The sequence below is a fragment of the Mizuhopecten yessoensis genome, unplaced genomic scaffold, assembly GCF_002113885.1.
Source record: "Mizuhopecten yessoensis strain PY_sf001 unplaced genomic scaffold, ASM211388v2 scaffold5519, whole genome shotgun sequence".
NCBI lineage: Eukaryota > Metazoa > Mollusca > Bivalvia > Pectinida > Pectinidae > Mizuhopecten > Mizuhopecten yessoensis.
Window position 1 is genome coordinate 2,155,900 of NW_018406089.1, and position 18,679 is coordinate 2,174,578.

At 34.7% G+C, this 18,679-nt stretch overlaps 1 protein-coding gene across 1 annotated transcript; it reads right to left on the minus strand.

Annotated features, from left to right (window-relative positions):
* Positions 1-5,233: 5,233 nt before the first annotated feature.
* LOC110450853 lies at positions 5,234-5,771 on the minus strand. The gene is made up of 2 exons (XM_021498625.1): positions 5,484-5,771; positions 5,234-5,436 (listed from the first exon to the last, which is right to left on the minus strand). The coding sequence occupies exons 1-2, from the start codon at positions 5,769-5,771 to the stop codon at positions 5,293-5,295; spliced, it is 432 nt and encodes a 143-aa protein (XP_021354300.1). The 3' UTR covers positions 5,234-5,292.
* Positions 5,772-18,679: the final 12,908 nt, after the last annotated feature.

The following is an 18,679-nucleotide window of genomic DNA, read 5'->3' on the forward strand; positions in this document are numbered from 1 at the left end:
TCGAGCACTTGTCTACCTTGTTATTACTCTTTTGGTCACACAGAGCATATCTACAGGGTGTAAAAGCAGTTCCAGTAGTATAGTTCACAGCAAGTTATTGCAGAACTTGAGGACATCACATGGTCGAAGCTTCTCTGCTTACAAAGTAATTTATGAAAATCTTTTCCATTTACATGTATATTTTAAATGAGCACAAAAGCATCTGGTTACACATGCATGATGAACTGTTATAAACACCTTGAAATAAAGTTGAGATGTACATGTGATATTGAAGCTGAATGCAGAAGGGGGGGGGGGGGGGGGGTGGCATGTATGCAGATTTTGGAATCTAATACAATGTAGGTCTGTGAACTCTCATTCATAACACAAGTAAACATATCTTGAATTTGAGAATAAACTACAAATGTAATATCAGATTCTGAATATGAATCTGAACCAAAATTACTGATTGTAAATTCACAGAGAAATAAATTCTTGGAAAGTTATTTTAAAATATTTACTAAGTTAATTTACTATGTATTTTAGTCATTTCATAACGGGAGAGAAAAAAATTGAATAAAACACATTTTGAAAACTTACATTGATTTTAATAAAATCACATTTTTGAAACATAAATACAGAATAAGAAGCAAAGATAGGACTATTTGTCTTTGGAGTATGTACATTGTAGTATGAATTGTATGTATCAAATTAATAACACATTTACAGGACCTATGTATTTGATTTTTTCCCCACATTAAATTGTCCAGAGTTTTGTTTCTATCCTGGTGTCTTCTTACATAAGGCTTTCTGCCTAATATCCATGACCTAGAACATTCCTGTAAAAAAGGAAAAATTAATTTGATGATTTGTAACAAAAACCTGGTATGCAGAATCCAAATTACAATTACATGTATTATTATATATAATTATGACTATATACATGTAATGCTTCACAATATCTTATTGATAATCACATGTACATAAATCATAATTTATTAATGACTGCATTAAATTATACTAATACTGCATAATTATACCTGGTCTTCAACCAAACTTACAGGAATGATAAATATTGATAATATTTACTTTCATGGTACAATGTAGTAGATAAGCTAGAAATATATATATACATGTAGAATAAAGTTTTATCAAAATAACTTTTATAACAGCTTATTCCACAATCTATATTGAAAAATATGACATGTGTAATATGTTTTGCTAAATCTATGAGGAAGTAATTCATCCCACCAGTGTCCCATTTCCAAGTTTTTACACCATTACATTTTTTCTTCAAAATTTTAATTCATCTCTTGATTAATGTATCACCAGAAATCAATCTTGGTGAATGCTTGGTTTAGCACAGAGACTAAATATACTAAAAGAGACATTAGCAGCAGCTATTACACATTCATTTTCACATGATAGATTTTAGTATATGGGGTTTTGTCACATTTGATATGACATTTATCAAATTATCTGTTGTTACTTTGTTATTGCCTGGTTATCATATTCATTTTCCACCCTTGTTATGATGACCTATGTCCTTATACATTATTCTCTATGATTCGATATATACAGGTTTGGCCTATTGCATTTTACTTCTGTCCTTACTTCCTGTCATAATAAAAAAACTATGCATCTTTTAAAAATTTACTCTGATTTGTTCAGATATGAATTTAATTTGACAAAAAAAAAAAAATGATACACACACACAAACACTACACGCATGCATCTTGCACACAGGGGAGGCCGTCCTTAAATGACCTTAGCTGTTAATAGGACGTTAAACAAAATCAATCAATCAATCAAACCAAATACAATAAGAAACAAAGTGATTTGTTTACTAATTTTAAAATCTTTCAATAACATTTTGCTTTGATGATTTGAGTTGAAATGCAAAATGCAAAATTTCACTGCCTAAAACGGAGATTACAATTTAAATGAAGGAAAATTACCTGTAATGTATTAATGTATTTTCTACCACTGCTTTTCCTTAACCTAGAAAGCTGCTCATGACTCTTGTAAGTAACTGATCAGAGACAACATGCACAGCTTCCTGCGCAGTGACGCTAAATTTGAGAAGGATGGACCCACCTTACGCCAGATTCTTCCAACACTGCCACCAAACTAGCATATCCTGGGTGACTCGGCCTATCCCCTGTCTGTAAAGTTGCTAGTGCCATTTCGTGACAATGGGCATCTAAGTCATATTGAAAAGAAATACAACAAGAGTCACTCCTCAACAAGAGTTGATATTGAGCGTGCATTTGGTCTCCTTAAATGTAACTTCAGGAGGCTGCAATATCTTGACATGCACCTGCTGAATTAAATCCCTAATGCCATTGTAGCATGCTGTGTACCACGCAATTTCATTCTACAGAATCAATCTTCTGATGATGAAGAGTTTGATATGTCAGATGGTACCTGCTGTCCACCAGCAGATGACATCTCTACAGGATACAACTCTACAGGACAAGTTGCCTTGGCAAAACGTCTGGAGATTGCACACATGTTAGTGTAATCTGGAAAATTCTTCAGAAATACAAGCTTCTCCTTCATTTTGAAGCTCTTAAGCTTCCTATCATAAAGAACTGAAAGAAATATGTGTATTATTCAAATATAATTTAATTTACTACATAACGTTAATTGGTTACATCTTTAGAATGAAATACAAATATACAACATATACTGAATATTTTTCAATTATTAAGCAATGAATATTTAAGCAAATATTGTTATGGTTCTATAACAAACATTGCCATACAATGTAGATGACAAATTTAACAAAGCCCAGTAGATATTTAAGTAAGTTTGTCAACAAGAGAAACGTGTTATAGGACCATAACAATATTTGCTTTAATATTCATGATTTTTATTCACATTTTGATAAAGAAGTTACGCTTTTTTTTTTTTAGTTATTTCCAACAGTTCTGTGAACAAAAGTCTTGACAACAATCATGGCGATTATCTTTTTTTTAACTGATGCTGCTTCCAGTGATTTCAGAATATAATTTCTATCCTCTGCAATTCTCACTGCCTTTTGTTGTGTTTCTTTAATATCTGAAAGTATTTTGTTTTGTTGTTCGGAAAATTACCTGAACCAGGCTGGAATCTCTTCTCTCTTCCTTTTTCTTTTTTCCTTTCTGGCAGGGGAAGTTTGGGATTTATTTAGAGCTGTACTGCTTGCTGGAGCTGTACTGCTTGCTGAAGTATTGCTATTTCCTATTATGTTATAAAAGCCATTATTCCAATTTCAATTTTCACTTAAAAGTACCTATTTAACATTACCAAAACAATTGCATTAATAGGGCTTTGAGGAGTATGATTGCAAAAGGATCAATGTCATTTTGATGGTTCTGTTTTTATCTTGAATAATGCAACATAATTATAAAAAAGCAAATATTAAAGGTAAGTTAAGCTGTTCCATTAGTTATTGTTTGCTGAGTGTATATTCCTATCATATTGTCTGAAGTTTTGGTAACATTAAAGGCTTTTAAGTATACATGTTCAACTTTTTAAAACAGTGTTCCATCACAGTGGTCAAATGAAATCTGATTTATAGGTAAGTGAAGATATTTGTAAATTTTAAGGATAATATGTACAGCAATAATATATATACGCTGTATATCCAATTACCTTCCATTGATGACACTATTGTTCCTGGCCGAACAGCAGGATCACCCGCCAGCAGCTCATCCATTAGCTGGAGTAAAGATTAGTTCATAGTATGATATTATCAAATATTTATATATTAGCACAAGATATATATATCAGTGATTTGTTTTTAAGAGAAAAATATAATTCACTTATAACAAAGTATGAATGTACATCCCAAAACGAACTGAAATGCTGTATTGCATGGAAATTTAAATGAATATAATTTGTCTTGTGCATCCTCTACCATGGTTGATTTGAGTAACTGAAGTCATCAACATGTGATTAAATGTTTGAGGAATGGTTAAACATATGTAGGAGAATATGTCTATTATTGGCCAGAGCAGACAGTTAAAAGTGATGTTTCAAGTATAGCATAACAGACATTTCAAAAAGATGACATCTAGCTATAGGCATTGTAAGTTCATCATGAAATGAATTTGTTATTTACTTGCATAAAAAACATTATGAGAATAGAACAAACTTGATATATTTTACCTTTATATATCTTAGTCATGGTATCATTTACTACACACCTCTATTAGTATTTTCACATGCTTCCTTATCATTGGTTACCACTTGTAATTCTGGTAGGCTAGCATGTACAGCTGACTCACTTGACACAGGTTCAGATGATGAAACACCTACACGATACATGTAAAATTATAAACGTAACCATTTTACATTAAATTATACATTATTTACTTGTTAAAATAAATAAATTTATGTACAGGTATATCCATGAATAAGGACTGGTATCATACAATTGTATTACAGATTTCAGTCATGGTATTTTGATTATGAGCAATCTTTGAACGTGAAATTATTCCAGAATGAAATATTCTTCTTTTACAGAACAAAATTACAACCTTTTGTGATACATTTTTTTTTCAGAAAAAAATCCATTCTAGATCCTGATTTATAGTGACCTGAATTAAATATATTATCATGATATGTCGGTTAAAATTATGTTCAAGTCACTTGAGGCCTGAGGGTACACAATTTGGGGCAAGTTATATAGTTCATGATGATGACATGAAATAGTTTCAATTAATAAGATGTACCTTACTACCCGCAATGCACATACCTTTACTCAAAGGATTAGGGCCACGACGGCTCCAAAACGGCCCTATTCCATCATTTGATAAAATTGTGGTATATTCATCCATGGTTCTTAAGGAGCATTCAAACACACATACAAAATTGAACAAAAACAGAAAAAAACGTGACATCGTTATTCTACGTCAAGGTATACATACATTAGAAATTAATAACGCTAGTAAATTATGACGGTACACATTAGTTTCATTCAATAATATATTTTAATATTTACATTCATCATGTGCTTCAGTAGTAAAATGCACAGTACCACATATACACACACATGGGTATATTAGCCTAGACTGGTAGTAAACCGATCCCGAATGCATGTTTAGCCCCAGGTTTGATGATAAGTACCACACGTTAGGTTTCGAAGCTGTTCCTCATCGAAACGGGGGAAATCAGGCACGGTATTTTCCGTAGATGTTTTCCATATTGCTGAACGCCTGTACAAGTTGATGTCCTCGACAAATTCTTTCGGAAGGTTTACCTGTTTTGATAGGTATAACATCTTGGATCCCATGCATATATCCGTCTCAGCATTATTGGTATCGTTTAACGCTGGAAAGAACCTGTTTGAGATAGCACACACAATCCTGACATAGTCGCCGATATGTGGTACTTGATTTGTTGGTAAGACATGGCTAAGGTATTTCCATTTTTAATGCGGGCATTAGCGGATTCCACGACCCAACGAACCTAGATAAGAAAAAACAATGTTTTGATTATTTTTTTGCAATACATACCTTTGTTACAAGTCTGTTTGTGTTAGCATCATCCGTGTCAAATTGTTTGTCTCCCTTGTGAAGGAACGACGGCATTTCGGCTTTGATACCGAGATCTGTAAGGAGGGAAAGTGAATCTCTGAAACCTCTATCAACGGCAACAATGTCGTCCTCGTGAACCCAGTTCTTGAAGTCTTCAACATTTGTTTTTAACATATGGTTCAGTATAGAGGCATCGGTTTTCTTGGTGTCTGCTAGGTAAGGACCAACAATTGTTACAACGTAGCCACTTGTGGTGACAACTACCATGGGTTTGATCAACGGCCGTCCCTTGTGTAGACTATACGATCTTCGCTGGAAATGGAAATTCCCGCTTTTCTGTATATATATGTATGTACCGTCCAAGACGAGGATAACCTGATTACCACCGATGTCACCAAATAAGGTCTGTGCCAAAGGACGTGTATGATGCTGTATGACGTCTTCCCGTGTTATATGCTGCAATCCTAAATTAGATGGAACAAATCTCGCCATTAGTGCCCTCCTTACACTTGCTATCGCACGTCGCAAACTTGACCTGGACAGGTTGAACAAAGTTGACATAATTTGTTTGACATGCCAGGTTTCATTTCAAGTAGGAAGATTCCAACAGATGTCTGTGTGCTCCTAACTGGAGGGTTTCGTACATCACTTATAACAGCATCACATAACTCAGAAAAGTTTTGTTTGGTAAGACCAGTCAAGTTGGTGCAGTATGAGTCTGACATGGATCCGATATGGTCGAAGTCGATCCTGGTACTTGATCACTTCCTGGCATAGTCCCGAAGCTGCTAAACGAGATCTACAATAGTTGTTCTGTTCACATAAGAACTGTCTGTTGGTAACATGTTACTCAACTCAGTCTGATTTATCTTTCCATCTCTGATGTGGCCGGGGCAACATCCACAATGACCCACTTCTCTAAAAATATCGAAAATCTTATTTCCGAAGAAACGACTATTAATTTTGGTCCAAATAAAGCAGTAAGCATGTGTCTTGACTGTGCTACCAATTGAAAGAGATATGGAAGGTGGGCTTGCTGTCGGATTGATTCTGCCTTGTTTCTGTGGAGGTATATATTCTTCGTCATTGTTGACGCTCTGCTTCCTTGGAAGTTCAAGTCTAGTTGGTTTGCCGCAGTACTTGTGTCGACATGTATTACAAATAACGCTTTCATTTTTGACGACCAGTAAAAATGCTCTGCGTAAATATATTTGCACCTCTTTATTCAGCTTTCGGCGTTCATTTGGCTTTGTCGTTTACTGTACAAAACACAGGGACAGTTTTTGGTCCTGTTCCGGACATCTCTGAAAATAATCAAATTGATTCATTTAATGGAATCGAATTCATTCTTTTTATTATGAGCATACCTTTACTATTTCATTGTGGCGGGATGAGGCCTCCACATGGTGAAGAGAATTAAACGTGATGCCTTGCTTTCTTATCCATTGAATAATTATATATTTTACACAGGTTTTAACTTTTATCAGTTAAAAAATGCACTTGTCTTATAATAATTATATTATAGGACATCATACATGATTGTAATGAGCCATCATTTCAAAGAGTAATATTATTCAATTTTACTATGAATGATACATTTTATTTGTGTTCTTTAATAACGAAAACGAATAAAAAAGAAAACGGTTTAATAAAGAAACGAAATCGTCACGTGTCGAACCCAAAAAGTTGACAACATCTGCCGGTCTTCAGTCCATTTTTTTTTTCTTTTCTTGAGAATGTATCAAGCATTTATTGGTCCAGTCATCGAGCCATATATAAAATATAGATTTATCACTTGATTTAGTTCTTTTAAGTAATATCAGAACAATTAACACTATACAAGCACACATTTACTCCAAAATTTAAAACACAATTTGAACATCACCATCTCTCAACAAAATAACGTCATTGTTCTTAGTGAAATATTTGGCAGTTATTGCCCTATTTTTCTCTTTGTTATAATATGTAAAATATGTTTTACAAAAGTTTGAAGGTGAATTTAAAAAACTTTCCAATATCAAGATTTTTCCGCTTATATTCACAATACCTCGCAACACTCAATGTAAAATTAATCATATAATTGTTTACTCTCTTCCATTTTTCATAAAATTCAAATAAAACTAGGCTGTCAATATTGATACTATTAACATAACCAGTATCCGCACTAGCAAATCACTTATCAAGTAAATTTAAAAAAAAAAAAAATGCTAAACACTTGATCAACCCGTTCACCTGGAAACTTATTTTCCCAAAACTTGACCGCTACCGGCGCGACAAAAGTAACATCCACCAATACGTTGTAAATTTCACGTTTAGAACGTGGTGACACGCGCACGCCNCCTCAATATCAGTTATAAGACGAAGAAAAACATCATTCAAAACATCATAAAATTTACAGTNAATTTCACGTTTAGAACGTGGTGACACGCGCACGCCGTTTGCTCTTTGTAGTGTAACAACGGGATCTAACACACATGTTTGATCTTAACTGATCATCAACATTGAGGAGACTTATAGGCCTTCAGCTCTTAAGTTTATTTTTGTCACCTTTGATTTTATAGACAAGACTTACGACACCAAGTTTCATCGTTTTCGACAACTCGCCGTTCTCCTCAATATCAGTTATAAGACGAAGAAAAACATCATTCAAAACATCATAAAATTTACAGTAAAATTCCACCGTCAAACCATCTTGTCCGGGACTTTTATTATGAGCCATTCCCTTTAAAGTTGCTTGAATCTCTTCTTCTGTAATAGTTAAATCTAAAATCATTTTGTCTTTTTGAGATAACTTTTTATCAATACATTTTAAAAAATCANGTTACAGTAAAATTCCACTGTCAAACCATCTTGTCCGGGACTTTTATTATGAGCCATTCTCTTTAAAGCAGTTTGAACCTCTTCCTCTATAATAGGTAAATCCAATACATTTTAAAAAATCATCAATTTCCTCATCATTAACTTTAACACACGAGTACAACTTTCTATAAAACATGTATATTTCATCCATCATTGAAACAGTATCACTTATTACACCATTGTCATTTTGCATTTCTTTGATTAGTTTTAAATTTTGTCTGTGTTTTTCAAGCCTCAAAAAATGTGCAGTATTGCGGTCACTCTCAATAGCCCATATGGCTTTAGAACGCAAGACAGCACCTTTGCATTTTTCTTCCTCAAAACGTTCAAGCTCAGATTTAAGCTCTTGAAATTTCCGAGAGAGACATTTATCACTGGATCCTGCTATTTGAACAGATAAATCACGCAACTTGTTCTGAAGTTTAAAATACTGTTCGTTCTTTTCTTTTTGTCGCCTTTTGCCAAATATCTGAGATTTAAAAAAAAAAATTACTTTAAATTATCCAATCAAACAAGTGGCTCATTTATATACAATTCTTCATGTTTGGCATTTAAAATAATATCTTTAATCTTATCACTATATTCAGTTTTATATAAAAAATGATTATTAAAAATCCATATACCCGGACCTCTCTCTACCTGACTTAAATCAAGTTTCATAGTTACTATACCATGATCACTACACGACGTATCATTGTAATATACATTACGTACAGTAGCCGATAAACGTCTCTCATCAGAAAATAGTCAATTCTACTCTGTGACACACTTTCATTTCTAACTTGTTTTCTTGAAAACACAGAACAATCACGATTTCTGTTCCTCCATATATCACATATATTAAAATCATTCATAATACTATTGAGTTTAAATACAGTTATCCTCACAATGCCTTGTTAGCCCACACCTGTCAAGTTGACTTAAGGTTGTATTTAAATCACCAGCTATAATAACGTTATCATAACACTTTTGCAACTCTTTTGCTAACGAATCAAGATTTATGATTCTTTCCCGATTAGTATTCGGGGCATATATATTAAATATATTAATATTTTTCCCATCAATTTTCATTGTTACCCTTAGCAACTTACCATCTATAATTGAATTGCTATCAACAAAACCGTCTTTAATATTATTTCTTAGCAAAACAGCAACACCCTGCCGACCATTATCACTATTTGAATAGAGTATCTTACCTTTCCATTTACTCTTAATCTGCGCTAAAAAGTTATCAGACCAAAAAGTTTTTTGTAATAATACAACATCAGCATATTTATCATCAAACATTGTAAAAACTTTCAGTACTTTATCTACATCCTTCAGACCATTACAAATGAATGAAAATAAACTGAACATTAGCAAAAGTAGACAAATGTACATCATTGTTTTTCATCTTTTAAGAAAAAATCCTTTCCCTTATCCCTTTTCCCTTTCTTATAAACGTTTGGAGAAGGCGATGATTTACATTTCCTTTTCGATCTGGGCAGCGCATCAGCCACATTCTCCTCACCACTCATATATATATCACTTGGGGGAGAGGTGATATCTGTACATTGAGATCCCTCCTCCCCATTGTAACATACATCATGACTCACATTACGACTCACATTACTGTTTATTATTTCATTATCAGGGTCCTGTGTACCTCGCTCAATGGGAGAAACAACCGGAAGTGAGGTCTCCTCCCCCATGGACAAACCATCTATTAATTTCACCTCGTCTCCCGCCATACTTGCGCCATTCACCGAGGTCAAGGTCATCACCTATATCATCTTATTTCTCAACATCGTCATCGTCATGAAGACCCCCGTCATCGTCATCACCATCAATCTCAGTATCGTCATCACTGTCAACATCACTACTCGCATTGTGAGTTTGATTTTTACACACGCAAATAAATTGTACACATGTGTCGCACTCCCTATCCCCTTCCTCCTCATTCTCATCTGTACATGTACAGCGGGGGTTGCACTCACCACACCTCTCGCATAGGGATAGTTCCTTCTCACACCGACAGTTCGCTCGAATAGAACAGCATCGCTTACACGGTGGTGTGGTGCAATTCCTGGCATAGTGTCCCCTGCCACTTACACTTAAAGCATGACAAATCAGGACAGTCTTTAAATACATGATCTAAAGAGTGACACAGATAACGAAACTTTTTTTGATTGTCATGTACAACACGATAATATGAATTGTCCAGCTTTACCGTGAAGGGAATATATGGTAATTAAGGGGGTAGGCGAACTTTTACAAAACGTGTCCCGTCCGCCACAGTCGTGTTCGGATAAAATCTACGCTTCACGGGCGACAATACCGTAACACCCAGCAGTCCGAGTTTCGCAAGAATTTCTTCATCTTCTATATACGCCGGTTATGTCAAAAGGACACCATCAAAAAGGATTTGACTATCTCCGATACCAGACACGCACGGACTCCTATTGCGAGTCCGTCCGATATCAATAGACCCGAGGCCTTATCGTCAAGTGTGAATTCAAAACAATCATTTCCTTTGGGAACGCAAGCATATAAAGTTCCAACACCACAAATATCTTCAATTGCAGTAATTGCATCTCTAGCTGTTATCATCTTATTGTCACCAACATTCACCAAATAGAAACATCACTTTCCTGTAGCTCCGTGAACGGCCTTTTTGGTCGCCCCGGGTCCCCATTTTGTCCGCCCGGAATGACCCAACAAAATATGGAAAAATGAGAACTTATACATGTATCACATTTTAAAAGTTTTCGATATGTCACAAAATATATCAATATTATGTGTAAAACTAATAAAGAAGGCCGATGCCCTAATTACTAGTGATCACCGTCTATTCAATATGGAATCAAAACCGGAAGTCCAGTCCACAGTCCACTGCACCACCCCTGTTATTGTCATCAGTGTACATTTACAAGGATATATTTTTCAAAATAGTTTTGTAGCGTTGTTCCACATTACCCCGATTCGTTTTTATTTATTATCAGAAAATACTCTTCTTGGTTTTGACATCTATATTTCACAGACCCTGCAGGTAGGGCGTAAGAATTGTACCTGCTGCCCCCAATTGCATGATCGTAAGAGGCGACTAAATTTGGGACCTTATCTCTTCTCTCCTTTCTAAATAACTTTCTTCTTCCTAATGTCTCCCTTGACAATGCCTCACTTTTGGCCATTTGTTGAGCGTTCGCCCCTGTGAGAAAGGCTTTGGGTTCTGTCCCCTGGCCGAGACATACCAAAGTCTTTAAAAATGGTAGTTTCTACTCCTGCTTAACGCTCAGCAAATTCGGAGTGGGACGACTGGTTCACCCGTTGTCAGTATAATGTGACCGGGTGGGGCGTCCTGCTGGGTGTCTGCGGCAGTATGTTTCAGTGAGGTAGCACTATAAAGTCGGCATCAGTTCCGCGCTATCACAAGGAGACAAACACGAACATATCACAGCCTCCCAAAATACACACACATACACTACACGCATGCATCTTGCACAAAGGGGAGGCCGTCCTTAAATGACATTAGCTGTTAATAGGACGTTAAACAAAATCAAACAAACAAACAAATCTATATTTCACAGAAATATGGACTACTTCGATGCCGCAAAACAGGCAATCAATCAGATGTGGCGGTTGTATGGGATATAAGTTAAGCTTGCAATTTTCTCGGCAGCAGACGACAATGACTGACCGCGTAAAAGTCTTACAATATATTGCAAACAGTTGACATTTTCAAGATACAGCATTTATTATTTCAAACCTTCATTGGTTACTAATAGGAAATACACACTGACATGATAACCAACATTGAAATCTCTCTTTGATCGCCGATTAGTCCAACATACTGCTCAACATAACTCGATCTTTCAGACACCCTACAAAGCATCTGTTAGATTATCAAGCTTGCTACGGAACGTCGTCTCAAAAGAGCATCATCGGGATGGAATAGCTTAAAAGGGCATGTTAATCTAGAATAAGAAGAATTTAGGACACCGATTTCTTCCACTTATTTTACTTACCTCATCATTCCAATGATCGGTAGAGCGTCAAGGCATATCAACTTTCTTCGTGTATCAAAAAGCGTCCATATTCTGTCGACGATGCACAGAGATCATATTCTATTTTAAAATTTTGTTTCTTTTTTTGAATATGGTTTAACAATAAGTCAAATATTGCTAAATATTATTTTAGATATAAAAATAGTTGTAGAATGATAACATTTCACGGTTGATATTTTATTAACTCATTCAAAGAGTTATATACAAATTATGTAGTAGTGCATCACGCCAAAATGGGAAAAAAACGCTGCATTGATAGGTATAACATATCTTTATTCGTAGTGACCACAAGCTTCGACCAAAATTATATTTTACACATTCAATCATGCTTGGGCAATACGTTTTGTTTAAAAAAAATATAGGCTGGTCGAGGCATGTGGCCACTAAGAAATATTGAATTTTACTGACTAGAAATGTCAAGATTTCACCATTTGAGCATATTTTTATGTGTTTACCGGTCTATTGTGGCACATTTCATCGATATTTTCTAACATTTGAAATGTCTTTTTTTCCAAATAAGGCGTCACAACGGGACCATTTACCACCTTTCGTGGCCCTACTCCTTTTAATAGAACAGAAAACAAATATAATTTCATTTGGCGTAAACATAAATCAAAGATGATAAATTTATCATTACAGTTACCAAGATGTACCCTCAGATATGATACTAATGAAATTACAACATCATGAAATACGGGTAAACAAAGTTGCAACATGCATGTTACTGTTGTATACCTTTTTACCTTAACATATCTGAGTCATGGAGTAATTTTATACACAATGAACATCAAGATCGATTCATTTTGAATCATATCAACATAGGAAATAATTTAATACACAATGAACATCAAAGTAGATTCGTTTTGAATCATATCAACACATTTCCTGTATCTATAAGTATAAATAATCTTGAATTTAAATGTATGCAAGTTATAGTGATCCTTTGAGATATTCATTTACTAATGAAAATTGTAGACTGTTTGACGAGTTTTCCAGGACTCGAACCTGGTGCCCATGTTGAAAACAAAGGCAGTACCAAAAACTCTTGAAGCTAATTAGGTCATGCAAATATCAAGAGAAATGAATATATCAAAGTTTAAAAATGAAGTTTCAAATAAACCAATCTCAAAAACAGTATCATATCGAACAAAACTGCATAAACAAATTCTTGATTTCATATGTACCTGTTTTACATCGAAAGGCCTCTTTGTAGTTTGTTACCAAGTGTTTTATGATTGTTTCATCTGTTCAATATGAATAAATACAAAACTATAAAAAAAAAAAGGAATTTCAGAGTGTAAATCACTGTTGATTGCACCTATAACTATTTTTTTCATGAAAATCATTGAGAGGTTCATTAAGAATAATATAGAGAACTCATTATGATGTCACTAAAGTAACCACATTATTGACAGCAAAGTCATGATTTTTACGTTTGACACCAACTTTGGCCTCGCTCCCTATAGTTAGTCCCTATACGTCTAATTGAAACTCTATAGGGTCAGGATTTAACTAGGCCTATATAACACATAAATACATTGTAACTTCAAAGTCAAATAGTTCTGTCCTTGAAGTCACAAGTATAAGTCTGCATGAAGTCATTTTGGTATTGTAATAGGGTTCAGTAACACTATATCTAATGTCCATTTTTTTAAATTGTATATGTACTTGACTGAATAAATATTTTAAATGGTGATTTTATATTACAAAACAAATTGGGAGTTTCCATGACCTTTTCCCACAATGCAAGCATGGTATATCATGGTGGATCAATCGTACACACAACGTTGCTTCCATCTGGCAAGTTTATCTGTAATTGTTTCCAATACGATTTGGTGCTAGATGTATAGAAATACAGAAATATCAAATTTGTATGAAGTAAATTGTATGTATATACATGTAGATCTACATACAATGTAGGATAGATTTCATCAAGACAATTTATTCTAACAGGTTAGCAGTTTCATAATTGTTTAACACTCTTAAGTGAATATTTATAAACCTGAATTACTGTAGACCGATGTAGGGTGCTTGTTAATCACAGCCATGTTGACATTTGAAAGCAATAAACAGTAACATTTTATGACCATAATACCAATACCCCGGAGAGGGTGTCATGTAACCGTCATTTATCTAAGAAAATACATGCATTTTGGGAAATAAACAATTTCTTGAATATTTATCCTAAAACAAATAATATTTAAAATCGTAACGGTTGTCAAATCATTCATGAAATATAGGGATAAAGCCCAAAAACTGGAAATTGCGTCCTGCCGCTCCGCCATCTTGGTTTTCTGGTGAGTTACCGCCTAAATGCGGGTGATCCGGAGCGTTAGCGAGCGTTTGCTGCAAACAGTCAAAACGCTCACGAACGTTCTTGCTACCGAACGCACCTCTGGTGTTCATTTTGATATCAGTGAGCCTTGATATTGTCATAGATGCCCATTGATGACGTCATAGTTATGATGACATCACAGTAACTATGACGTCATCAAACAAAACAGAAACATCATAGTATCATTGTTCTGTTTTGTTTTACATATGCACATGATGTCAAAGCATCATATTTACCCAAAATGAAATTTTATTCATGAAAACTACAAACCTATTCAAGTTTCAGATTACCCCCTTTGTCTGTAGTTTGAGAACAGAATTGTTAAAATTTCGTCTGTCAGGAGAATTCAGATATATGGTTTTGTTCATTGTGTCGTTTTCCAGACATTCAAAAGGTTTTAATTAAATTTTGGGAAAAAGAAAGCGATGTTAAAGGTAGCAGTGTACAGTAGCGTACGGTGGCCACGGATGATATTTTTACACATTAAATAACCCCTGTAATATTACATGTATCACAATTTAACAAAAAGAATCAGCACTAAAAACGCATATACATGATGAAGTGGACTATGTGGGTTCATAATTTTTAAAAAAATCGAGATTTACAAATCTGTGTCTACACAACAAAAGCAAGCTTTTCATGTAGTCTATTTTTGTACTAAGCACATGTGTTAATATTGTGAAAAATCCACCGGAACGACCTATGCTAAAATGTGAGTATTTCTGTTACCGAATAGGTGATACTTTAACTAAAGACGGGTTTTTTTCACTTTAATTTCAGACGGGTTTTAAGAAAAAACAAGTACTAAATGTAATGGGGGTTCATTACAGATGTCCCCCAAAATGTCTCCATAGTCGCAAAGATGTATCAGAAAAGGTTCGCAAAGCCTACAATTAAAGCACTAAATTTTAATGAAATCAAGTAATTTTTCAATTGCGACCAATCAGAATCGCTCAGTGTAGTTGCTATGGCAACGACACCTATGCGATTGAATTCGCAGTCCCTTAATACCCCTATATACCAATTTTCACAAAAATCGAAACATGTTAATTTCGACCAATCAGAGGCCAGGAAATAGCGGCAATTTTGTTGAATCATAAAACGCACACTGCAGTTGTCTTCGCAGTGCCATATTACACATTTATATTAAATTTCATTAAAATCTGACAATATTTAAAACTCGACCAATTAAAGGCCATGTGTTGGCAGCCAGTTTGTTTAATCACAAAATGAACACACAGTTGTATTTGTAGTGCCAAACTTCACCTATGCACTAAATTTCATCCCAATCGGACAGTATTTATTTTTTTTAACAATCAGAGGAACAAATCGGCGGCCATTTTGTTGAAATCTGAAATCTAAGCTACGATACACCTACATACTAAATTTGATCAAAATTGGACAATATTTAAATTTAGACCAATCAGAGGACGGAAATGGGGGCCATTTTGTTGAAATGTGAAACCTAACTTACGGAAGTGATCATTGTCCCATGATTCACCTACATACCAAATTTGATCGAAATCCGACAATATTTAAATTTCGACCAATCAGAGGTCAGGAAAATGCGGGGGAAGAGCAGGTAGATTGTTTTCTCGATCCCCGACCTAAAAGGTTGACATGGAGGCACGTCATCAAATGACCTTAGATGTTAATAGGACGAAAGCCAAAAGTGAGGTATTGCCTAGCCAGAACTGTCTCAATAACCTGTTTTTCTTCCGCACAAGTTCGTCGAGTTAAAGCATGATCAGGAATTATCGATATCGTAACACTCCATTTCGTTGGGATTGTTTTGTCACAGCATCAAGAATAACACCGTTCGATAATACTCGAGTAGGTCGCACGCATGTTTCCATTTCAATAAACTGTTACGCATTCAAAAATCAGGACTGCATTAAAGTTGATCTTGGACTTGTTGTAACATGGCTCCGTTTTTGGAGCTGTGACCCATCAGTATCATCAGTAACAAATCCTTTCCATTTGTTGGTAAACATGACGCAGAATCCGACGTTTAAATTTTGAATGACGGCAATATCTTCACAAACTTTTTCCTCTTTGGAGAAACCATGTTGTGAATGAATGAATAACAGAGTGATAACGTGTGGCGATACATCGATATTATACTGTAAATGCATGAACATTCCACGCTCGTACCAGAAGCATGACTTTGATACATTGCAAGGAAAATTGGCAAATTTAGCTGTTTCTCCACATTGGAACAATTTGTCTGGAGTTGGTTTTGTTTCCAACGCAAAATATCGTGCTACATACAAAATCAAAATTCACAACCAGGGAATATTGCGACAGATCCTAGACTTTTTCTGCTTAAAACTTTTTAATACTCTTTCCTTTATATGGTAATGTATTACATGTCCCCTAGCGGCTATCTAAACGATAAAAATCGTACATTCCATATGATGTAAAAAAAAAAAAAAAAGAATCATGTTGAAAAAATGGATGAAGATCAAAAAACGATTATAGACGATAGCCATTTTTAATATTATTCAAAGTTCCAAAACAATAGACAATATTTGAGCCAGGATATCAATGTTCTGGCGTCTAATTGCAGTTGTTTTGTATAATGTTCACAAGCCAAATACATTGAAAGTCATCAATATCAGCTTTACAATGACTGACATCGATAAATGGCGAACCAAGTCTTAACGAGACGGTGCGACCGTTTACACTATATAAAGGCGGATTATCTTATCTTCAACAATTTACAGATGTAACGAAGGCCACGTGAGGACACTTGTATTGATCAAGCCTCACACCACAAATATTTTGATTTAGTTACGGAGTCTAGCACGAGAACGGGGGAATTCAGATCTGGTAAGTACAAACAATTTATGAATTGTTTCTCATAAATCATTTGTTATCATCTACTGCATTTTCGTTATATTAGAATCTATTATATTAGAATGAGATTCAGATTTATATAAAGTGTTTTAAGGGCATGTCAGATTATTTCCATATTGTAATTGGCCCATCTCTCTCGATATAATAAATATTTACTTTTACGCAGTGCAATAAAAAATAAATTATAATCGAAATTTCCAGTCAATATTATCTGTCGGCTTATTAAAAGATAATTGTAGTGATTGTAGTTTGTCATATTAAATGTGTAATAAATGTTCTTCAATACAGATGCAATCTTTATATTTTCCGTCGTTCGTTTTGCTAATAAAACAAATGAAACGATTTTTACATCTTCAATACGATCAAAGTTTTACTTTATACACAAACATTGTGTATAACCATCGTTTGGAAGAGATGCTGGATTTCAAATAACTTCTTTTGAATTACAAGTCATCATTTATCACTTAATCTTGGAGGAATAAGCCTCGAAATTATTTGTTTATTCCGGTGCTGGCATAAACTTGCGGTTTAAAGGAATGTACTGCATCGGCTATATTAGTGATAAACAGTTTAACTGCGGCACTATTTCGCGAACCTGGAGTGTTCTCCTTTAAGACATGTTTGGCTTGAGTAAATGTGAAATAGCATTATTTGTAAAGTGTATGATATGTATTTGATTGGTCCCGAGTTTCACCTGTGAATTTTTCTTGGTATCCAGTTTGTAGTGCACAAGTAGTGAACCGTGGTCACATTGTAATCTGATGGGCTGTACCTGATCGAGGTCACCTGGTTTGAAGGCAAATAACCCCGCTAACTTGTCTGTCCACCAGGTACAGTTGTTTACAAGTATATCAGTAAACAATCACAGGCTCTTAAGATACCGTGACTGTCCCTTTTAATTGATATACTAAGACCGATTGAAAATTTCCAAATCTATACGATTAAGGATTCAAACCTGTGATTGTTGTTTGTTTTAGTATGTGTATAAGTACATGTATATCGAATGTTTTATCTGCTGAACGGCAAAATTCCTTACGTTAGGGTGGTCAGTACATTGTATGTGTACTGGGAGCAAAGCA